Here is a 19,597-nt window from a genome sequence, read left to right on the forward strand (position 1 = left end):
TCGTCCGCAGGTCTGTGAGGTGGTCTCCACTTCCTCATCAGATTCCCATTTATAATAGAATAGCCTTCTGGAACTTCTTTTGCTTCAGCTTCTGTTAGAGCTGATTGTGCCACTTTATTTAACTCTGGATCAGCTTGCTGAGCCGTGATCAGACAAGACTTACTAAACATTTTCTTAGAATTATCTAAATCGCCAAAGAAAGTTTGATATTTGACTGTCTGTGGTGCCAATTTTACCACCGACAATGGAACTTGTTTAGCCATTGTTTGGGTTACGACACATGAAGGAAAAATTTCTGGAACCTTTTCCTGCAACTGTTCTGTCTCTTTTACTTCACTTGGTTTCTCTGTGACTACTGGAGAAGCTGCAACTTTCGCTCCAGCCAAATCCTTCCCCAGGAATAGGTCAACTCCTTTACAGGCAAACTATGGACAACTCCTACGGTTACCATTCCAGACATTAGGTCACACTTGAGGTGCACCCGATACAAAGTTACGGGTGAATACTGTCCACCAATACCATTCACTAAAACTTCATTCAGTGCGCTCTCTAGTGGAAATGTTATGCCTTTCCCCAGCAAAAGAGTTTGGGTTGCTCCTGTATCCCTAAGTGTAACTATATAGGTTTACCTAAAATAAAAGCAAAATATTGCGGATGCTGGAAATCTGAAATAAAAACAAGAAATGCTGGAACCACTCAGCAGGTCTGGCAGCATCTGTGGAAAGCGAAGCAGAGCTAACGTTTCGGGTCAGTGACTCTTCTTCGGAACTGACAAATATTAGAAATGTTACAGGTTATAAGCAAATGAGGTGGGGGTGGGGCAAGAGATAACAAAGGAGAAGGTGTAGATTGGACAAGGCCACATAGCTGGCCAAAAGGTCATGGAGCAAAGGCAAACAATATGTTAATGGTGTGTTGAAAGACAAAGCATTAGTACAGATAAGGTGTTAACGGACTGAATATTGAACAGCAGCAAGTTACCTACCTCACTTGAGGGATAAGGAGTTACTTTTCAACAAGAATTCCTTATAACACTCAGGCACCTTATTCACAACCCCTGCACTCACATTGATTTTTGTATTTGACCTTACAGCTTCAGCGTGATCTGTCCTGCTCTCGGTTAGGGCCCCTTTCTCTACATTGGTTTCGTGTACCCCAATAAGTCCCATGGGTTTACCTTGCAACTTGCAGCATTCTGCACGAAGATTTCCCACCTTGTGACAATGGTAACACTTAGGCTTGCAGACCTCACTTCCACCCTCAGCGTCTTCCTTTCTGGCCTGAGGAGGAGATCCTGGAGCACTCCCAGCTGTCCTTTCTTGTTCCTCGCTACTTGCCTTCCTTTAACCCTCCCAAAGTCTTCCAGGAAAATTAGTTCCCTAAGGTTCTCGTACGTGGCTTCCATCTTTAGTGCCCATATCCAACGATCAAAATTAATTTGCTTTACCCTCTCAAATTCTATATAAGTCTGCCCAGTCTCTGGCGGTTCCAAAATTTCCGCGTGTACGCTTCAGGGACCAACTCCTACGCAGCAAGAATAGCCTTTTTTGCCATCACGTAATCTGAAGAAGCCTCCTCAGAAAGCATGGCACAAACTTCATGCCCCGCAAGGATTTGTGTTATTGCCACAACTATTTACCATATTTATTCATGACTTAGATGATGGAAAAGAAAGCCACGTGTCTGAATTTGCCAATGACGCAAAGATAGGAACATAGGAAGATAGAAACAGGAGTAGGCCATTCAGCCCGTCGAGCCTGTCCTGCCATTCAATGAGATCATGGCTGATCCCCGGCCTAACTCATATACCTGCCTTTGGCCCAGATCCCTTAATATCTTTGCTTAACAAAGATCTATCTATCTCAGATTTAAAATTAACTACTGTTCTAGCTTCAACTGCTGTTTGTGGGAGCGAGTTCCAAACCTTTACCACCCTTTGCGTGAAGAAGTGCTTCCTAACCCCTCTCCTGAACAGTCTGGCCCTAATTTTTAGACTATGCCCCCTAGTTTTAGAATCTCCAACCAGTGGAAATAGTTTATCTTTATCTAGCCTGTCTTTCCCTGTTAATATCTTGAAGACTTCAATCAGCTCACCCCTTAACTTTCTAAATTCTAGCAAAAACAGGCCTAATTTGTGTAATCTCTCCTCGTAACTTAACCCCTGTAGTCCAGGTATCATTCTTATAAACCTACGTTGCACTCCCTCCAAGGCCAATATATCCTTCCTAAGGTGTGGTGCCCAGAACTGCTCACAGTACTCCAAGTGGGATCTAACCAGGGTTTTGTACAGCTGCAGCATAACCTCTGTGTCTTTATACTCCAGTCCTCTGGATATAAAGGCTAGCATTCCATTAGCCTTTTTGATTATTTTCTGCACTTGCTCGTGGCATTTTAAAGATCTATGCACCTGAACCCCCAAGTCTCTTTGGGCATCCACTGTAATTAACCTCTTCACATTTAGAAGATACCCTGCTCGATCCTTTTTTGGTCCAAAATGGATAACCTCTCACTTGGCCACATTGAAATCCATCTGCCATAGTTTTGCCCACTCACCTAGTCTGTCAGTATCTCTTTGCAATTTTATTCTATCATCTAGACTGTCTACAATGCTGCCTAACTTTGTATCGTCAGCAAATTTGGATATAGGACTTAATATGCCATCATCCAAGTCGTTAATGAATAATGTGAATAATTGAGGCCCCAACACAGATTCCTGCGGGACACCACTGGTTACATCCTGCCAATCGGAGTACTTACCCATTATCCCCACTCTCTGTCGCCTACCACTCAACCAACTTTCTAACCATAGAACATTACAGCGCAGTACAGGCCCTTCGGCCCTCGATGTTGCGCCGACCTGTGAAACCATCTGACCTACACTATTCCATTTTCATCCATATGTCTATCCAATGACCACTTAAATGCCCTTAAAGTTGGCGAGTCCACTACTGTTGCAGGCAGGGAGTTCCACGCCCCTACTACTCTGAGTAAAGAAACTACGTCTAACATCTGTCCTATATCTATCACCCCTCAACTTAAAGCTATGTCCCCTCGTGTTTGTCATCACCATCCGGGGAAATAGACTCTCACTATCCACCCTATCTAACCCTCTGATTATCTTATATGTCTCTATTAAGTCACCTCTCCTCCTCTTCTCTAACGAAAACAACCTCAAGTCCCTCAGCCTTTCCTCATAAGACCTTCCCTCCATACCAGGCAACATCCTAGTAAATCTCCTCTGCACCCTTTCCAAAGCTTCCACATCCTTCCTATAATGCGGTGACCAGAACTGCACGCAATACTCCAGGTGCGGTTTCACCAGAGCTTTGTACAGCTGCAGCATGACCTCGTGGCTCCGAAACTCGATCCCCCTACTAATAAAAGCCAACACACCATATGCCTTCTTAACAGCCCTATTAACCTGGGTAGCAACCTTCAGGGATTTATGTACCTGGACACCAAGATCTCTCTGTTCATCTACACTACCAAGAATCTTCCCATTAGCCCAGTACTCTGCATTCCTGTTACTCCTTCCAAAGTGAATCACCTCACACTTTGCCGCATTAAACTCCATTTGCCATCTCTCAGCCCAGCTCTGCAGCCTATCTATGTCAAGTAGTGAAGTATTCAGAAAAGTGCAAGCACATCTGGTGTCAGGTATGTTTGGCGCAGACGTAGCCATCATTTTGAGGTCATTTAAGTAATTATTCAGGTCTCCAGCATAGACTGGATTCTGTTTTTGGAAATATATAGATTAGACTGATTGAGCCGGCTGATTTTCATTCCCATTCATACACTGAAAATCTACCCCAATGAGTTTAATTCCACTTGATATAATTTAGCGCTAAAACCTCACTGACAATACAAAGATATGAAATTTGCCCTCAACTCCATGGGCATCTACCTTAATTAACAGTCTCTTATGTGGGACTTTATCAAATGCCTTCTGGAAGTCCATATAAATAACATCCATGGACACTCCCCTGTCCACTACCTAAGTTACCTCTTCAAAAAATTCAGTGAGATTTGTCAGGCATGACCTTCCCATCATGAATCCATGCTGGCTGTCCCTGATTAACTGACATTTTTCTAGGTGTTCAGTCACCCTATCCTTGATTATAGACTCCAGCAACTTGCCCACCACAGATGGCTAACTGGTCTGTAATTTCCTTGGTTCCCCCTTTCACCCTTCTTAAAAAGTGGAGTGACGTGCAGTTTTCCTATCCAGAGGGGCCACTCCTGAATCTAGGGAACTCTGAAAGACTATAGTTAGGGCATCTACAATGTGCTCGCCTACTTCCTTTAACACCCTCGGATGGAAACCGTCAGGTCCTGGGGATTTCTCACTCTTTAGTTCCATTAATTCCATTAGGTGGCATTGTAAGCAGTGTTGTTGGAGCTGTAAAATTGAAAATATTAATAAATTAAGTAGGGAAGATCTTTGGCAAATGGATTCCAGTTGAGGCAACTGTGAGTCATTCACTTTGGACCACAAAAGGGGTAGATCAGGGTACTTTCTAAATTGGCGGGAAGCGAGCAACCGTGGAGGTCCAATGAGACTTGGGGTCCCAGGTACATGGATCATTAAAATGTCATGAACAGGCACAGAAAATAATCAAAAAGGCTGATTGAACGCTGGCCCAGGATACAAGGGGTAGAAGTCATGCTTCAGCAGCACAAAGCCGTGGTTAGATCACACCTAGAGTAATGTAAGCAGTTCTGGGCCCCACACTTTAGAAAGGATACTTTGGCCTTGGAGCAAGAGCAGCTTAGATTTATCAGAATGATGCCTTGACTCCAGGGGTTAAATTATGAGGAGCGATTACACAAACTAGGGCTGTATTTCCCTTGAATGTAGAAAGTTAAAGGGTGATTTGATCAAAGTTTTTAAGATATTAACGGAATAGGTAGAGAGAAATTATTTCAACTGGTTGGTGAGCCTAGGACTAAGGGAATTGTCTAAAAATTTCACACTTTTCAGGAGTGAAATTAGGAAAGACTTCTACACACAAAGGGTGGTAGAAGTTTGGAACACTCTTCTGTAAATGATAATTGATAATTGAGCATTAATAACATTGTATTTATATATCTTTAACATAGAAGAAACATCCCAAAGCACTTTGGGGATAACGGGGAACTAATGGACCTCTCTTATCTATGTTCAAATTTTGGTGTCCAGTTAAGAGCAGTTAACTGGCTCTTGCAAGTTAAGTTTGAATTGCCATAAGTTTAAAATCATGGATAGTCAATTGCTGCATGTTTTGATGAGACCAGAATTTCCTGATTACAAAATCAAAATACTGCGGATGCTGGAAATCTGAAACAAAAACAAAGTGCTGGAAATAGTCAGTCATTTACGGCATAGAAGGAGGCCATTTAGCCCATCGAGTCCTTGACGACTCTGAGCAATCCAGTCACTTCCACTCCCCCGCTTAATCCCTGTCGTCTTGCAAGTTTATTTCCTTCAAGTACCCATTCAATTTCCTTTTGAAATCATTGTCTCTGCTTCCATCACCCTCGTGGGCAGCAAGTTCCAGGTTATTACTACTCGGTGCGTAAAAATAGCAAGTTCTTCCTCACATTCCCACTGCATCTCTTGCCCAAAACCTTCAATCTGTGTCCCCTAGTTCTTGTACCATCTGTTAACGAACAGTTTTTCCTTGTTTGACTTAGCCTGTCATAATCTTGTACACCTCTATCAAAGCTCCCTTGCCAGACAGCATATGTGGAAAGAAAAACAGCTAAATATTCACAGACCTAAAATTTTTCTCTCCACAAATGTTGCCTGACCTTCTGAGTATTTCCAGCATTTTCTGTTTTTGTTTCAGAATTTCCTGACCTGTTTTCAGCTCAACATGCTGTTAAACACAGGACAATAAAAGCAGGTTTTGATATCTTGGTAAGGGCCTTATCTGTAGGTCGCTTGACCTATTCACAAACAATGTCACAAGCTGGTTGTGAGACCTTTTATAATACCTGGTCCCATGTTTCTTCACTAGTCACTTTGTGGTTTGTGGTGGCCTACCTCTCTCATGGGACTGCTTTCCCAGGTTCTATTAGAATTCCAGAATTTGCTTCAGAAGTCCCAGAACTCATTACTGTTATACAGGCTAACCACAAAGAGATAACCTTGCTGTACCAATATGAGAAAATGTCAAGTTTTTTGCAGTGATATCACTGGACTTACAACAGTGGTATCTTAAGATTGTTTTAAAAGTATATCAAAATTCCGAATAGTTTAAATGGCACACTGTTTCTCCAGCCTTCAGTATTTAGACATTTGACCCTTTTTTTGTATTTGGCACGGCTGTGCTTTATGAAATATACGTGTATGAATTAAGTGTTTGTCACCTTTCTTGTTACTAGTAATGAAATGTGTCCAGACATGACGTGCTTAGATATGTACAGTAAACGTAAAAGTTCACCAGGTGAAGTTGGTCAGAAAGAGAAGCTAGAAATTGTCCTTTCAATTGTCTCTATAATTTTGCTCCTCACTGTTTAGTGCTCGTTCAGCATGAAGCCTTTTACATCTTTCTGGGACCAGTTCAGCAATGACTGGTATTTCAGTCACCTTTGCAAAGGATGTAGTTGGTGACGAGGTCCAGTATAGTGAATTGCTGCCTGCTAATGCAGGTAAAAACAAGGTTTTTGTCCTCTGTCAAATAGAGAAAGCTTTAGTATTTTAAGTTAAATTTCTGAAATGACTAGAGTTAAAGTGCAAGCTGCCTTTCCCTACCAAAATTAAAAGTGGCATTGGAACCCAAATATCTGTGGGACAGATCATTTGATTTGGAATTTAATCGATATAGAGAAAGATAGAAAGAACTTGTATTAAAATTGCATTTCTGTAGCATCTTTGATAACCTCAACGTCCCAAGTACTTTACAGCCTGTACTTTGGAAGTGTAGTCACTGTTGTAATGTAGGACACACTGCAAGGTTCAATAAATAGCAGCGCGATACTGACCAGATCTATTTAAAATGTTTGTTGGGGGATGAATATTGGCCAGGACACCAGGGAGAATGCCCCTGCTGCTTTTCAGAATAATGTCCTGGGATATTTGATGCTCACTTGAGACAGCAAGCAGGGCCTTGGTGTAATGTCGCAATTGAAAGATGACACCTCTGGCAATGCATCACTCCTCTAACTGCACTGGAGTGTCAACTTAGATTATGTGCTAAAATCAATGGAGTGGGGTTTGGACCCACAACCTCCTTAAGGCAAGTGTGCCACTACTGAGTCAAAGTTGATTTTTTTCTAAACATTAAGGGTGGGGTGGGGAGCACCTTGTGTGTATTTATCTTTCCCTTTTACTCTTGTTCTGTTCCTTTATAATTCAATGAAATTTTTCTGCAGTATCTTCCAGTTCTGACAAAGGGTGCAAGCTGAAATGTCAAGTTGTTTGTGCTCTGCACAGACACTTTCAGATGTACATTGTGTTTCCAGTATTATCTGCTTTTGCTTAATTTCATTCATCCATATTATTTGGCATTTTGTTAATTCTTTTTACCAGGCATAACTTGATTCACAATGAGAAATAAAATGATGGCAGCACTCAGTGGGTCAGGCAATATTGGTGAAGAGACAAGTTTCAGTTGTGTTGCTTGAGTGTAAAGTAGATGATTAAATGGCAGAATTGAGAACGTAACATAATGTGAGAAATCAAAAGAAATTAACATTTGAGATTTATAGGTACGTAAGACCTGGATGAGAGTGAGCTTGATTGCTGTAATTTTGTCTTTAAATTTGATTGTTGTGACAGCTCCTTTTATTCATTGGCATTTGGGTCTGGACTATATGCGGGCGGCGCAGTGGTTAGCACCGCAGCCTCTCAGCTCTCTGTACTGCCTATGCGGAGTTTGCAAGTTCTCCCTGTGACCGCGTGGGTTTTCACAGGGTGCTCCGGTTTCCTCCCAAAGATTTGCAGGTGATGGGTAAATTGGCCATTGTAAATTGTCACTAGTGTAGGTAGGTGGTAGGGAATATGGGTTTACTGTCGGGTTAGTATAAATGGGTGGTTCTTGGTCAGCACAGACTCGGTGGGCCGAAGGGCCTGTTTCAGTGCTGCATCTCTAAATAAAATAAATAAGTATATTGGAGATTTTTGTAGGCATCTTCAGTTCAGTTTTCTATGAGACTTAACAAGCATTGTGTCTTGCACAAATTTTATTGCTTCAGAGTCTACAAAGCCATCATCTAAAAGTCATTTGGATTAAGACTGCAAGAAGTACGTTCCAAGAAGATGCAACACCTTTTCGATCATTTTGTCATAATTTAGTTTGAACATAATATTTACCTCCTTTTTGAAAAATGGTGATGGACTATACCTAAAGTAGTCCAGTGGCACAACATCCTGCTCACAGCATTCATAAGAGCGCAAGTTTTGGTTCATGAGGTAAATATTATGTTCAAATGCTGGAAATCTGAAATAAAAACTGCAAATACTTGAAATATTTACCAGGTCATGCAGCATCTGTGGAGTGAGAAATGCTGTTCACACTTCAGGTTAATGGCCTTTTCGTTTCGTGGACTGCTTTTGGAAACTGCCCTCCTGCACCAGCTCTGCGACCAGTGGTAATGAGCTCCCCCAAAAATCTTTAGGTTTAGTTAGAGAGGGGATGGATGACCTCTAAAAACTTGGCACACATTTAGTTAAAAATGGAGGTGTTGGAACTGTTTCATTTAGGATAGCAATGACAGGTGGGAGAAGTGAAAAGAGCAGTATTAAGTATTGGCAAATGAAGTGGGAGAGAAAGCAATAGGGTAAAAAATTTAAAAGGCTGATGAAAGTGAATTGTTCTGCTAATCTTGTAATCAGTATTAAAGGTGCCTGCTTAAACAGAAATTCATTCTCAATGAAAAGAGCTTGTAGTTATATAGTACCCTTTTAATGTCCTGATATCAGTGTTTCGCAACCAGTGGATTACTTTTGAAGTGTAAACATGGCAGATGATTTACACAATGCAAGGCTCTATAAAGAGCAATTAATAAATAGTCAGTTAATCTGTTTCCTGGTGGTATCGGTCAGAGCTTTCTTAGTTTTTGAGATGAGCAGTAAATGCTACTCTTGCCAGCGCAACTTACATCCTGTGAATGAATTAAAAAGAATGCTCAGTTTACAAATATTTCCCAGTTAGTGCGAGCCAAGCTTCTATTCTGCCCTGTGTTTTGTAACTGTGTCAACTGTTTATGTAACCAAATAAACTAATCAAACTGTATACGATGCCATTACAAGGGACATATAGGCTTGCCTGTAGATCAGGGTTGTCCAACATATGGCCAGCAGGCCAGGATCTGTCCTGCCAAATGTTTCCATCCGTCCTGTAGATGCAAACTGTTCCTGGGGCTGTTCCTCATCCTTACCAGAGGTTCTGTGATTGGAGATGGGAAACTTCCCATTGTGTTCTTGCAGACTGGCCTTTTTAAAAACATTGCGCTGCCAGTTTCACAGCTCAGCTGCTGAAGCCGGAAAGCACTTCTCAGCTTTGACAGATTCGGGGTTTCCTGACTTTGTGAGAAGCCCAGCGGAAAACCCCAAATCTGTCCAATGTAGGGAAGCGCAGCTTTCAGCAATGAAACTCAGCAAACTGTTTTTAAATAAACTGACCAGCCACAAAGCTGCTGTACTGAGTGCTTCCACTAATTACAACTGTCAGAGAAAGGTGGGGAAAGCGGGGGGTGGGAACGAAGGGGAAAGCGGGGGGTGGGAACACGAAGGGGGAGCGAGGGTGGAGGGGAAAGGGAGTGGGAGAGGTGGGGGGAAGAGACGAGAGAGAGAAATATCAAGATCACTCCTGAAACATGATATCTATCCAGAAAACTCTGCATCGCGACATCAAGTGTGCGGGCAGAGACTGACTACTTATGCAAGCAGAAACAATGCCAAGTATGTGACTAAATCAGTTTTTAATATCTTGAGAAAGTAAGTCAATAAATTAGTCTCATCGTTTAAAGCTTCACAAAAATGCACATTTGTTGATGTTTTTATGGGTAAGATAAATTTTTAATGCCTTTACCTTTTGAAATTTGCTCACTGGCCCCCGCCGCCGCCCGAGCAAAAATTGTAATGCGGCCCTCCGCCCTAAAAGGTTGACCAGTCCTGGTCTCAATGATAAATTAATCAGTTTAACCAATTGAGAACTAACTATAGTGGACTACTGCAGAGCATTGATGATGAAGCAAATGGATCTGACCATGGAATGCATTGTACTCTTGTCATTTCTGAAAAACCTTTTTCTATAAACTTTAACTTTATGCTTTAAACTCTACCAGTGGCTGAATGATTGCGCTAGGCATATGATGGCTGTTGCTCCTGTGGAATCATAGGACTTCAAGAAAGGAGGAGAGAAAATTTGCAAGAAAGCAGACTACTGATGGGTCATTGTGCATTCTACACAGCTATTTTCTATAGTCTCTTTGAGAATGCTGTTGGTGCCCTCTTAATTTGTAACTCACTTTCACAAATTATTCCAGATTAATAAAAGAAGCATTGAAAAGTACTTTTATTTTTCCAGTTTTTGTTGGGCATTTTATGATCAAGGAATTCAGTGTGATACTTGCAGTCAGAGCTGCTGTATTACATTTGTATTAACAATGAGAGAGATTCTAGATTTTAATATTCCTAAATTCCAGTTTCCCTGTTATACTCAACATCCAAGATACATCTGTTGAAACGGGCAAAAATGCTGCCTTAGAGTAAATATATCTTGTAATATGATGGAATAACTTTAGTCCTTTTTAACTGTTATTTAAGTCATCTTTAGTAATTATGCAGGACACTGCTCTGATCTTTCTAACGTTTAAACCAATTTTCCTCTACTTCAGTTTTACTGGTTGAGGCCAACAATCCTAGCCAATGTTTCACTGAAGCGTCACTTTCAGAAATGGGAAAACATGCAGATCTATGCCTATGGCTTCCTCACAGTGAAATGCTTAAATTTTCTCACTGCTATGGGCTCAATTTCCTGCCATTCATAGTCAGTTTTCCCTCCCTTAAGTACCCTGCTTGTTAGATTGCATTATGATTGAAGATGGTATCTTGAGTAATTGCATACCTGTAAAAGTAACGCACTGAACTTTTCCCTGTTTTGTTTTCTAGGTGGATCAACTTAAAAGATGGCTGATAAGAACAGGTAAGGTAAATTGGCGCTGTTGCCTTGGACACATGTCTTCATACAATATGGCGTTCAATTTGTGAAAGATGAAAATAGCAGGCAGTATTCCCCAGAATGTTACAGAACTTTATAGTTGGATAACTGTGCATGATCAAATGTCATTTAGGTTGTGAAATTCAATAAATTAATTCATGTTACAGTACTGAAGTGATTTGCAAGTTAGTCCATTGCCTGTAATTTCCCCATACAGGAAATTCTTGCTTTCAATCATGAGCACTTGGCAAGTGGAAACTTGGTACTTAACCCAAGGGAACAGGAAAAGAAAGAACTGTAGGACCAGTTTACTGTTTACTAGGGCCTTTCTCACTTGTATGAAAGCCAAGATCCTGCCTCTCAATAGCATTTCCTTACTGCCTTTTGCTGATGGAAGCAGATAGAATAGCACTGAATCATAGCTCAGCTAACATCTCGCAACTGGGTACTGTTAACTTACCTTCCGTTTTTCGCTTCCTTGCTGATCTGCACAAGGGAAAGATAATTGTTACAAAACCAACTTCCTGGTCCAAAAATTACATTAACAGTGGAGCCACTTACCTGTGATAGTGTGTCCGACTTGGTCCGACCCGAGCCCGAATGCCGGACCTGGAAGTGCAACCCTACCTGACCCGACACACGTCAGGTCCCATCTGGTTTCGGTCGGGTAGGGTAACAGGCCTTTAGCAGCAAGTCTGTTGAGGGCTTCAGAGGAACGGGGTGGTGTGCTGCAAATTACACAGTGTAACTGCAGTTACACCCTTAGTGTTATTAACGGCAGTAACAGTTCCTGAGGTTTTATGAGTGAGCTCAAATGCTAATCATTCCCCTTAAGTGCTGTTGACTTTGATAAACACAGCTAACATCTTGATTTTACCCTATAAAGTGCTTGACTAGAGATAGTGATAGAATTTTGTATTTATGATCATCTTTGCAAGGAACTAATTGTATGTTGTTCATCTGACTGCATTGATGTTTTTAAAAGTGTAATAAAGAAATCGGTTCTTGCCTTTCCATTTATAATTTAAGAATTTTTTTGATTTCAAGAAACCAGAATGGAGCAGCAGTTGGTGTAATAATGGTTGGGCCCAGGGTGTGCTTTGTGTTTGTGTGGAATCCATGGCTCGAGTCCCTGACCGTAGTAGAACATAATTTGGATCACTTATTTATTTTCTGATTCTGGCACGAACAACAGAAATCTCTATAATGTCCAATTTAAAAATGCAGCATTCATTTGGATATATAACGAGATCTAATACTGCCATTTTATTTATGATGAGACAGATATGGCTTCCAGCTGATTGGCAGGAAAGACATTTGTGGCCATCCATATCTGACCCTACACATGGCACTCTGTCTTGATAAAATTGCAATCAGAGGTTTAAAGGATTTGGTCAGTTCCTAGGTCACAGCAGGAATACAGCAAGTGAATGTTTGTGGGAGTGGATTAGTGAGCACAGAACATGGAAATGGGACTGGGAAGCAGAGTGATGAGATGGAGTGGCAAGGAGAGGCAACAAGAGGGCATCAGTTCATGAGAGGTGGCATAAGTGAACATTGGCGGAAAGGCTGATATTTAGTTTTAGGGTATGTAGAACTTGGGGGTTAGTGTCAGCTAACCTGAAGTTTGAGCTTGGAGATTCTGTCACGTAGTAGGTAAGTTTAGGCAGGATGGGATAATGTTAAAAGGAAGGAAATGTTACAGTTGCAGGGTATGCATTATGCGGATAACTTTTAGCATAGATGTTCCTTTTGTGTAGACTGAGAATCATGTTCCCTTTGTGTAGATTGAGAATCATGCCTGTGAATTTTTGGTGCATCTCCATGTGGAGTTAGCTGTAGCTATCGTGTTGGTCTTGAGTGATTTACAGCAGGGGGCTGTGATAATAGTGATATTAATATGTGAGTTGCCTGAAAACCAAGGCATTTGTTTCAAGTCACTTGTTGTGGAGCACTGAATACATCCACGGCTGCTGTACCTGGTTGGAATCTAACCTACTTCCATGGCTGGCCTGTCTGGTTGGGTACCTCCCAGTACCACGCGCAATTGAGTATAGAAATAGGAGGATAGTGCAGTTGAATGTGTTGCTGGAAAGATGGTGCAGGAGGGAGGGCTTTAGATTCCTGGAGCACTGGGACCAGTTGTGGAGAAGTTGGGGCCTGTACAGGCCAGATGGGTTGTACCTGAACAGAGCTGGGACAAATTTTCTTGCGGGGTGATTTGCTGGTGCTATTGGGGAGGGTTTAAACTAACTTGGCAGGAGTGTGGGAACCAGGAGATAATACAAGAGAGGAACACGAAGGTGCATAGAGAATTGGAAGAGACAGCATTAAAGTAGGAAATAGCAAAGTATTAGGTGGGGTCAAAGTGAGAGTGTTAGACAGTACTAGAGAAGGGAGTAGTTCCATATTAGATGGGAGTGGACGAAGAAGGACTATGAGGAATGCAAAGACAAGATTACAGTGCATGTGTGTAAACGCACCAAGTGGTGAATAAGGTTGGTGAACTATAAGCACAGATAGCAGTATGGGGATATCTTTGGCCTTCTTGTCTCGAGAGACAATGGGTAAGCGCCTGGAGGTGGTCAGTGGTTTGTGAAGCAGCGTCTGGAGTGGCTATAAAGGCCAAATCTAGAGTGACAGACTCTTACACAGGTGCTGCAGATAAAATTGGGGATATGATGTAGTGACAGTAACGGAAATGTGGCTTAGAAATAGCGAGGACTGGGCGCTTAATATAAAAGGATATAAAGTGTTTAGAAAAGATAGAGAAGGAAAAAAGGTAGGTGGGGTGGCAGTCCTGGTTAGGGAAGACATTGCAGGGCTGGAAAGGGAGGATATCCTTGAAGGGGCAAGGACAGAATCCATTCAGTTAGAGTTGAGCAAAAAGAGTATGATCATGGTACTAGAGGTATTCTGTACGCCTCCAAATAATAGACAGGAGCAAATCTGCAGGGAAATCGGAGATGTGCAAAAACTAGAGTGGTGATATTGGGGGACTTTAATTGGACAAATATTGATTGGTATAGTTTTAGAGTAAAGTGTCAGGAGCGGGGAGCAATATCTAAAACGTGTTCAGGAGAACTTCCTTGATCTGTAAGTTCTCAGTCCAACTAGAAAAGAGGCATTGCTGAATCTGGTGCTGGGAAATGAGGTGGGCCAAGAGAACCAAGTGTCTGCGGAGAGCATTTGGGCAAGGGTGATCATTGTATCATAACATTTAGACTAATAATGCAGAAAAGTGAGGAACAAAATAAAGTAGAATGTCTGGATTGGAAGAGGGCTAATTTCAACATGATGAGAAAGGGTCTAGCCAGGGTAGAATGGAACCAAAGACTAGTAAAGCAAGCTGGATTGCAACAAGGAAGATGCTTCAGGTACAGGCTAGGAACGTTCCAACAAGGGTGAAAGGTAGGGAAACCAAGAACAGGGCTTCTTGCTTGACTAGGGCGATAGAGATGGTGATGACACAACAAAAGAGGATATATGATGCATGTCAGGTGAAGTCAAGTGGGAACCAGGCTATATACAATAAGTTGAGAGGGGAAGTGAAGAGGGAAATAAGACTAACAAAGAGAAAATATGAAAATAGAATGGCTGTCAACATAAAAGGGAACCCAAAGATCTTCTACCAGCATGTAAATAGTAAACTAATAGTAAGAAGCGGAGTGGGACCTATTCAAGAGAGGGTAATATATGCTTAAAGGTGCAGGGCAAGGCTAGAATACTTCGAGTACTTTGTATCAGTGTTCACTAAGGAAATGGAGGCTGACAAAATATCAGTAGAAGCAGAAAGAGTAGAGGCAATGGACAGGATAAAAATTGAGAGGGAGGAGGTACTGAAAAGGCTGGCTATGCAAAGGGAGGGTAAGTCACCTGATCCGGATGGCTTGCATCCCAGGTTGCTAAAGGAAGTGGGGGTGGAGATAATGGAAGGGCTTGCAATCTTCCCTGGTTACTGGAGAGACGCCAGAGGATTAGAGAGTGGCAGATGTGACACCCTTATTCAAGAAAGTGTGTAAGGACAGTGTGAGCAACTATAGGCCAGTTAGTTTAACATCAGTGGTGGGTAAGGTTTTCGAAACAATAATCAGGGAAAATATCAACAGGCGTTGAGAGGTTTGAGTTAATTAAAGAGAGCCAGCATGGATTTGTAAAAGGCAGATTCATGCTTGACTGATCTCATTGAATTTTTTGATGAAGTAGTGAAAGAAGGTTGGTGAAGGGGATGCATTGGATGTTGTTTATTTGGGTTTTAAGAAAGCATTTAATCAGGTACCGCATAAAAGGATGGTTAACAAAATTGAGGCTTAAAAAATTGGCTTAAGGATAGAAACAGCAAATTGTAGAATATGGTTGCTTTTCAGACTGGAGGATTGTAGACAATGGTGTTCCCCAAGGGTCAGTACTGGGACTCCACTGTTTTTTTTTGCTATATATAAATGACTTGGATCTTGGAATAAAGAATAGAATATCAAAATTTGCTGACACACCAAGCTTGGAAGTGTGGCAAACAATGAGGATGATATCAGCACCCTGCAACAGGTCATAGATAGGTTAGCAGAAAGTTGGCAGGTGGAATTTAATGCTGGCAAGTGCGAGATGATGCGTTTTGGCAGAAGGGATAGGGAGAGGCAATATATACTTAATGGCACAGTTCTAAAGAGTGTGCAGGGACAGTCACCTGGGGGTGCATGTGCATTGATTTTGAAGGTGGCAGGAAATAATGAGAGAGTTGTTAATAAAGTTTATGGGGTCTTGGACTTCATGAATCAAGGCATTGAGTACAAAAGCAGGGAGGTTATGTTGAACCTTTATAAAACTCTGGTTAGGCCCAAACTGGAATATTGTGTCCAGTTCTGGTCGTCACATTTCAGGAAGGATGTGTGAGGGTCCTTGAGAGGGTGCAGAGGAGATTTACCAGAATGGTTCCAGGGATGGAGGGTTTTAGTTACAATTATTGTTGCTAGGACTGTCCTTACACCCTTTCTTGAATAAGGGTGTCACGTCTGCCAATCTCCAATCCTCTGGCACCTCTGCTGTATCCAGGGAAAATTGGAAGATTAGGTTGGAAAAGCTGTGTTTGTTCTCTTTAGAACAAAGGAGATTGAGGGGAGATTTAATCGAAGTGTACAAGATTATGACAGGCTTAGATAAGTTATACAAGGAAAAATTCCAATAATAAAAGGTGCAAGGACTAGGCGACACAGATTGAAAATTGCGGGCAAAAGATGTAGGGGAATATGAAGAAACATGTTTTATGCAGCAGCTGGTAATGACCTGGAACTTGCTGCTCACAAAGGTGGTGAAAGCAGAGATGATCAATGACTTCAAGAGGAAGTTGGATGGCCGCCTGAGAGAAATGGACTTGCAGGGCTACAGGGATCGAGCCGTGGAGTGGGACTGACTATGTAGCTCCATGGAGAGCTGGTGCGGACCCGATGGGCCGAATGGCCTCCTGTGCCATAAATGACTCTAAATTCCTCCCAGTTTGTATCCTCATTGTCATTATTGCACTGCTTAAACATGCAAGTATTCAAGAAATCGCTAATAATGAGGGTGGCAGGATAGAAACCTTTTTGGATGCTGAACTTAAATGGTTTTGAAATTAGGAATCGAGTATAATTTTTCACTCCTGATAGGTTTCCACTTTTTAGACCAAGCTGGTACGTGACTTTGATTTTGAAGAGCAGTTTAACATGGGTTTTATGTTGGAATGAATTTCATGGGCCACTACCCATGCTCTCTGCATAAACTGCTTGCTCATGATAAAAGGGAGGCTTGGTTTAAATCCACTTCGCATTGTATTTGATGGCTCTCCTGCATTACGACTGATCCATAGTCCATCTAACAAACTGTTTTGTGTTTCAGTAAAGGGGATGATGCTTCTGTGGAGCCTTTGGGGACGGATAAACTGCCAACTGAGAACAAAGGAAAAGGTACAGTTCTTGTCAATGAGAACTTATTTAAATGTTAACTGATTTTAAAAATAGTTCAGGAACCTGAACTTTTTAAATGAGATTAAAGATTGTAAAAATGAAATATTATCAGTTCTTAGTATTTCCTTTCATTATGCAGTCTGCTCTTGTGTATATCTGGTCAGTCCTTCAGCTTGGGGTTTCATTGTAATGCCATATTAAATCCCCTCACTGTCTGCAGAGTCTCTTCACCACCACTGAATCTAACTAGTCTGTAACATTGCATAAAATGTTTTGGTTTTGAAAAAACAAGCACCTTTATGGACATCAAATAATTTAGACTGAAGTAGTTTATGAATGTTTTCTGTTCTTACACTGCCCATTAAGTTCATATATCAGTAAAAGAGCAATCTAACAATTAAACTTTATTTAAGCTATGGCTTTGCTTGTCTTATAAAAGTATGTGTACTAATTGTGTTTAGTCATTGCAATCTTAAATTTTCCAATGTTTCTAATGATTTATGATGGGAAAAGATTAAGTAGGTTCTGCGTTGTTTAAAGTGTTGGCTTTTGGTTGCTGCTATATGGTGTGAGCCAAGTGAAATTTAAAGTTTCCCTTTACTATTTGTTTGAAATATAGCCTCAAAACAAGCTGTCGCTACACCACTAGTGGTAGTCTCTCTTTAATTAAAAGCAAAATGCTGCGGATGCTGGAAATCTGAAATAAAAACAAGAAGTGCTAGAAATACTCAGCAGGTCTGGCAGCATCTGTGGAGAGAGAAGCAGAGTTAACGTTTCAGGTCAGTGACCCTTCTTCAGAACTAGCAAATATGAGAAATGTAAAAGGTTATAAGCAAGTAAAACGGGGGGGTGGATCAAGAGATAACAAAGGAGAAGGTGTAAATAGGACAAGGTCACACAATAGCTGACCAGAAGGCCGTAGAGCAAAGGCAAACAATGTGTTAATGGTGTGTTATACCAGTTTGTACTAATGCTTTGTCTTTCAACACACCATTTAACATATTGTTTGCTTTTGCTCCACGACCTTCTGGTCAGCTATTCTGTGACCTTGTCCTATTTACACCTTCTCCTTTGTTATCTCTTGCCCCACCCCCGCTTTACTTGCTTATAACCTTTTACATTTCCAATATTTGCTAGTTCTGAAGAAGGGTCACTGACCTGAAACGTTAACTGCTTCTGTCTCCACAGATGCTGCCAGACCTGCTGAGTATTTCCAGCATTTCTTGTTTTTATGTCTCTCTTTAATTTCCAGCATTTCTTGTTTTTATGTCTCTCTAATTGTCTGACTTCCTAGTTTAAGTGAGACTGCTACATTTCTGTCACTTGTGGCAAAATTTTGGTGAGTTTTGCTTTGCGTTCATGCCGACTGGTTATTGGATTGAAACTGTCCAAACTGATTTCCTTTAGATCCATCATTCAAATAATTAGAAACATTGGAAGATTTAAGATTGCAATGACTAAACACAATTAGTACACATTCTTTTATAAGACCAGCAAACCTATAGCTTAAATTAAGATTAGTTGTTAGGTTTCTCTTTAACTGATACATGAACTTAATGAGCAGTGTAAGAACATGAAACATTCATAGAAGACAGAGGGTATCAGTGGATGGGTGTATTTCTGAGTGGAGGGATGTGACTAGTGGTGTTCCGCAGGGATCAGTGCTGGGACCTTTGCTCTTTGTAGTATATATAAATGATTTGGAGGAAAATGTAGCTGGTCTGATTAGTAAGTTTGCGGACGACACAAAGGTTGGTGGAGTTGCGGATAATGATGAGGATTGTCAGAGGATACAGCAGGATATAGATCGGTTGGAGACTTGGGCGGAGAAATGGCAGATGGAGTTTAATCTGGACAAATGTGAGGTAATGCATTTTGGAAGGTCTAATGCAGGTGGGAGGTATACAGTAAATGGCAGAACCCTAAGGAGTATTGACAGGCAGAGAGATCTGGGCGTACAGGTCCACAGGTCACTGAAAGTAGCAACGCAGGTGGATAAGGTAGTGAAGAAGGCATACGGCATGCTTGCCTTCATCGGTCGGGGCATAGAGTATAAAAATTGGCAAGTCATGTTGCAGCTGTACAGAACCTTAGTTAGGCCACACTTAGAATATTGCGTGCAATTCTGGTCACCACACTACCAGAAGGACGTGGAGGATTTGGAGAGGGTACAGAGGAGGTTTACCAGGATGTTGCCTGGTCTGGAGGGCATTAGCTATGAGGAGAGGTTGGAAAAACTCGGATTGTTTTCACTGGAATGATGGAGGTGGAGGGGCGACATGATAGAGGTTTACAAAGTTATGAGCGGCATGGACAGAGTGGATAGTCGGAAGCTTTTTCCCAGGGTGGAAGAGTCAGTTACTGGGGACATAGGTTTAAGGTGCGAGGGGCAAAGTTTAGAGGGGATGTGCGAGGCAAGTTTTTTTTTACACAGAGGGCGGTGAGTGCCTGGAACTTGCTGCCAGGGGAGGTGTTGGAAGCAGATACGATAGCGACGTTTGAGACATCTTG

General features: G+C 41.6%; 1 protein-coding gene across 5 annotated transcripts in view; it reads left to right on the forward strand.

Moving 5' to 3' along the window:
- nap1l4b (nucleosome assembly protein 1-like 4b) overlaps nucleotides 1-19,597 on the forward strand; it is a 131,375-nt gene that overhangs the window by 26,471 nt on the left and 85,307 nt on the right. For all 5 annotated transcript variants that reach the window (XM_068046081.1, XM_068046080.1, XM_068046076.1 and 2 more), the window contains exons 2-3: nucleotides 11,099-11,132; nucleotides 17,019-17,086. In XM_068046081.1, coding sequence (XP_067902182.1) covers nucleotides 11,116-11,132; nucleotides 17,019-17,086 — 85 coding nt within the window. In that variant the 5' untranslated portion in view covers nucleotides 11,099-11,115. The remainder of the gene's footprint in view (nucleotides 1-11,098; nucleotides 11,133-17,018; nucleotides 17,087-19,597) is intronic.

Source organism: Heterodontus francisci, chromosome 14 (assembly GCF_036365525.1).
Source record: "Heterodontus francisci isolate sHetFra1 chromosome 14, sHetFra1.hap1, whole genome shotgun sequence".
Taxonomy (NCBI): Eukaryota; Metazoa; Chordata; class Chondrichthyes; order Heterodontiformes; family Heterodontidae; genus Heterodontus; species Heterodontus francisci.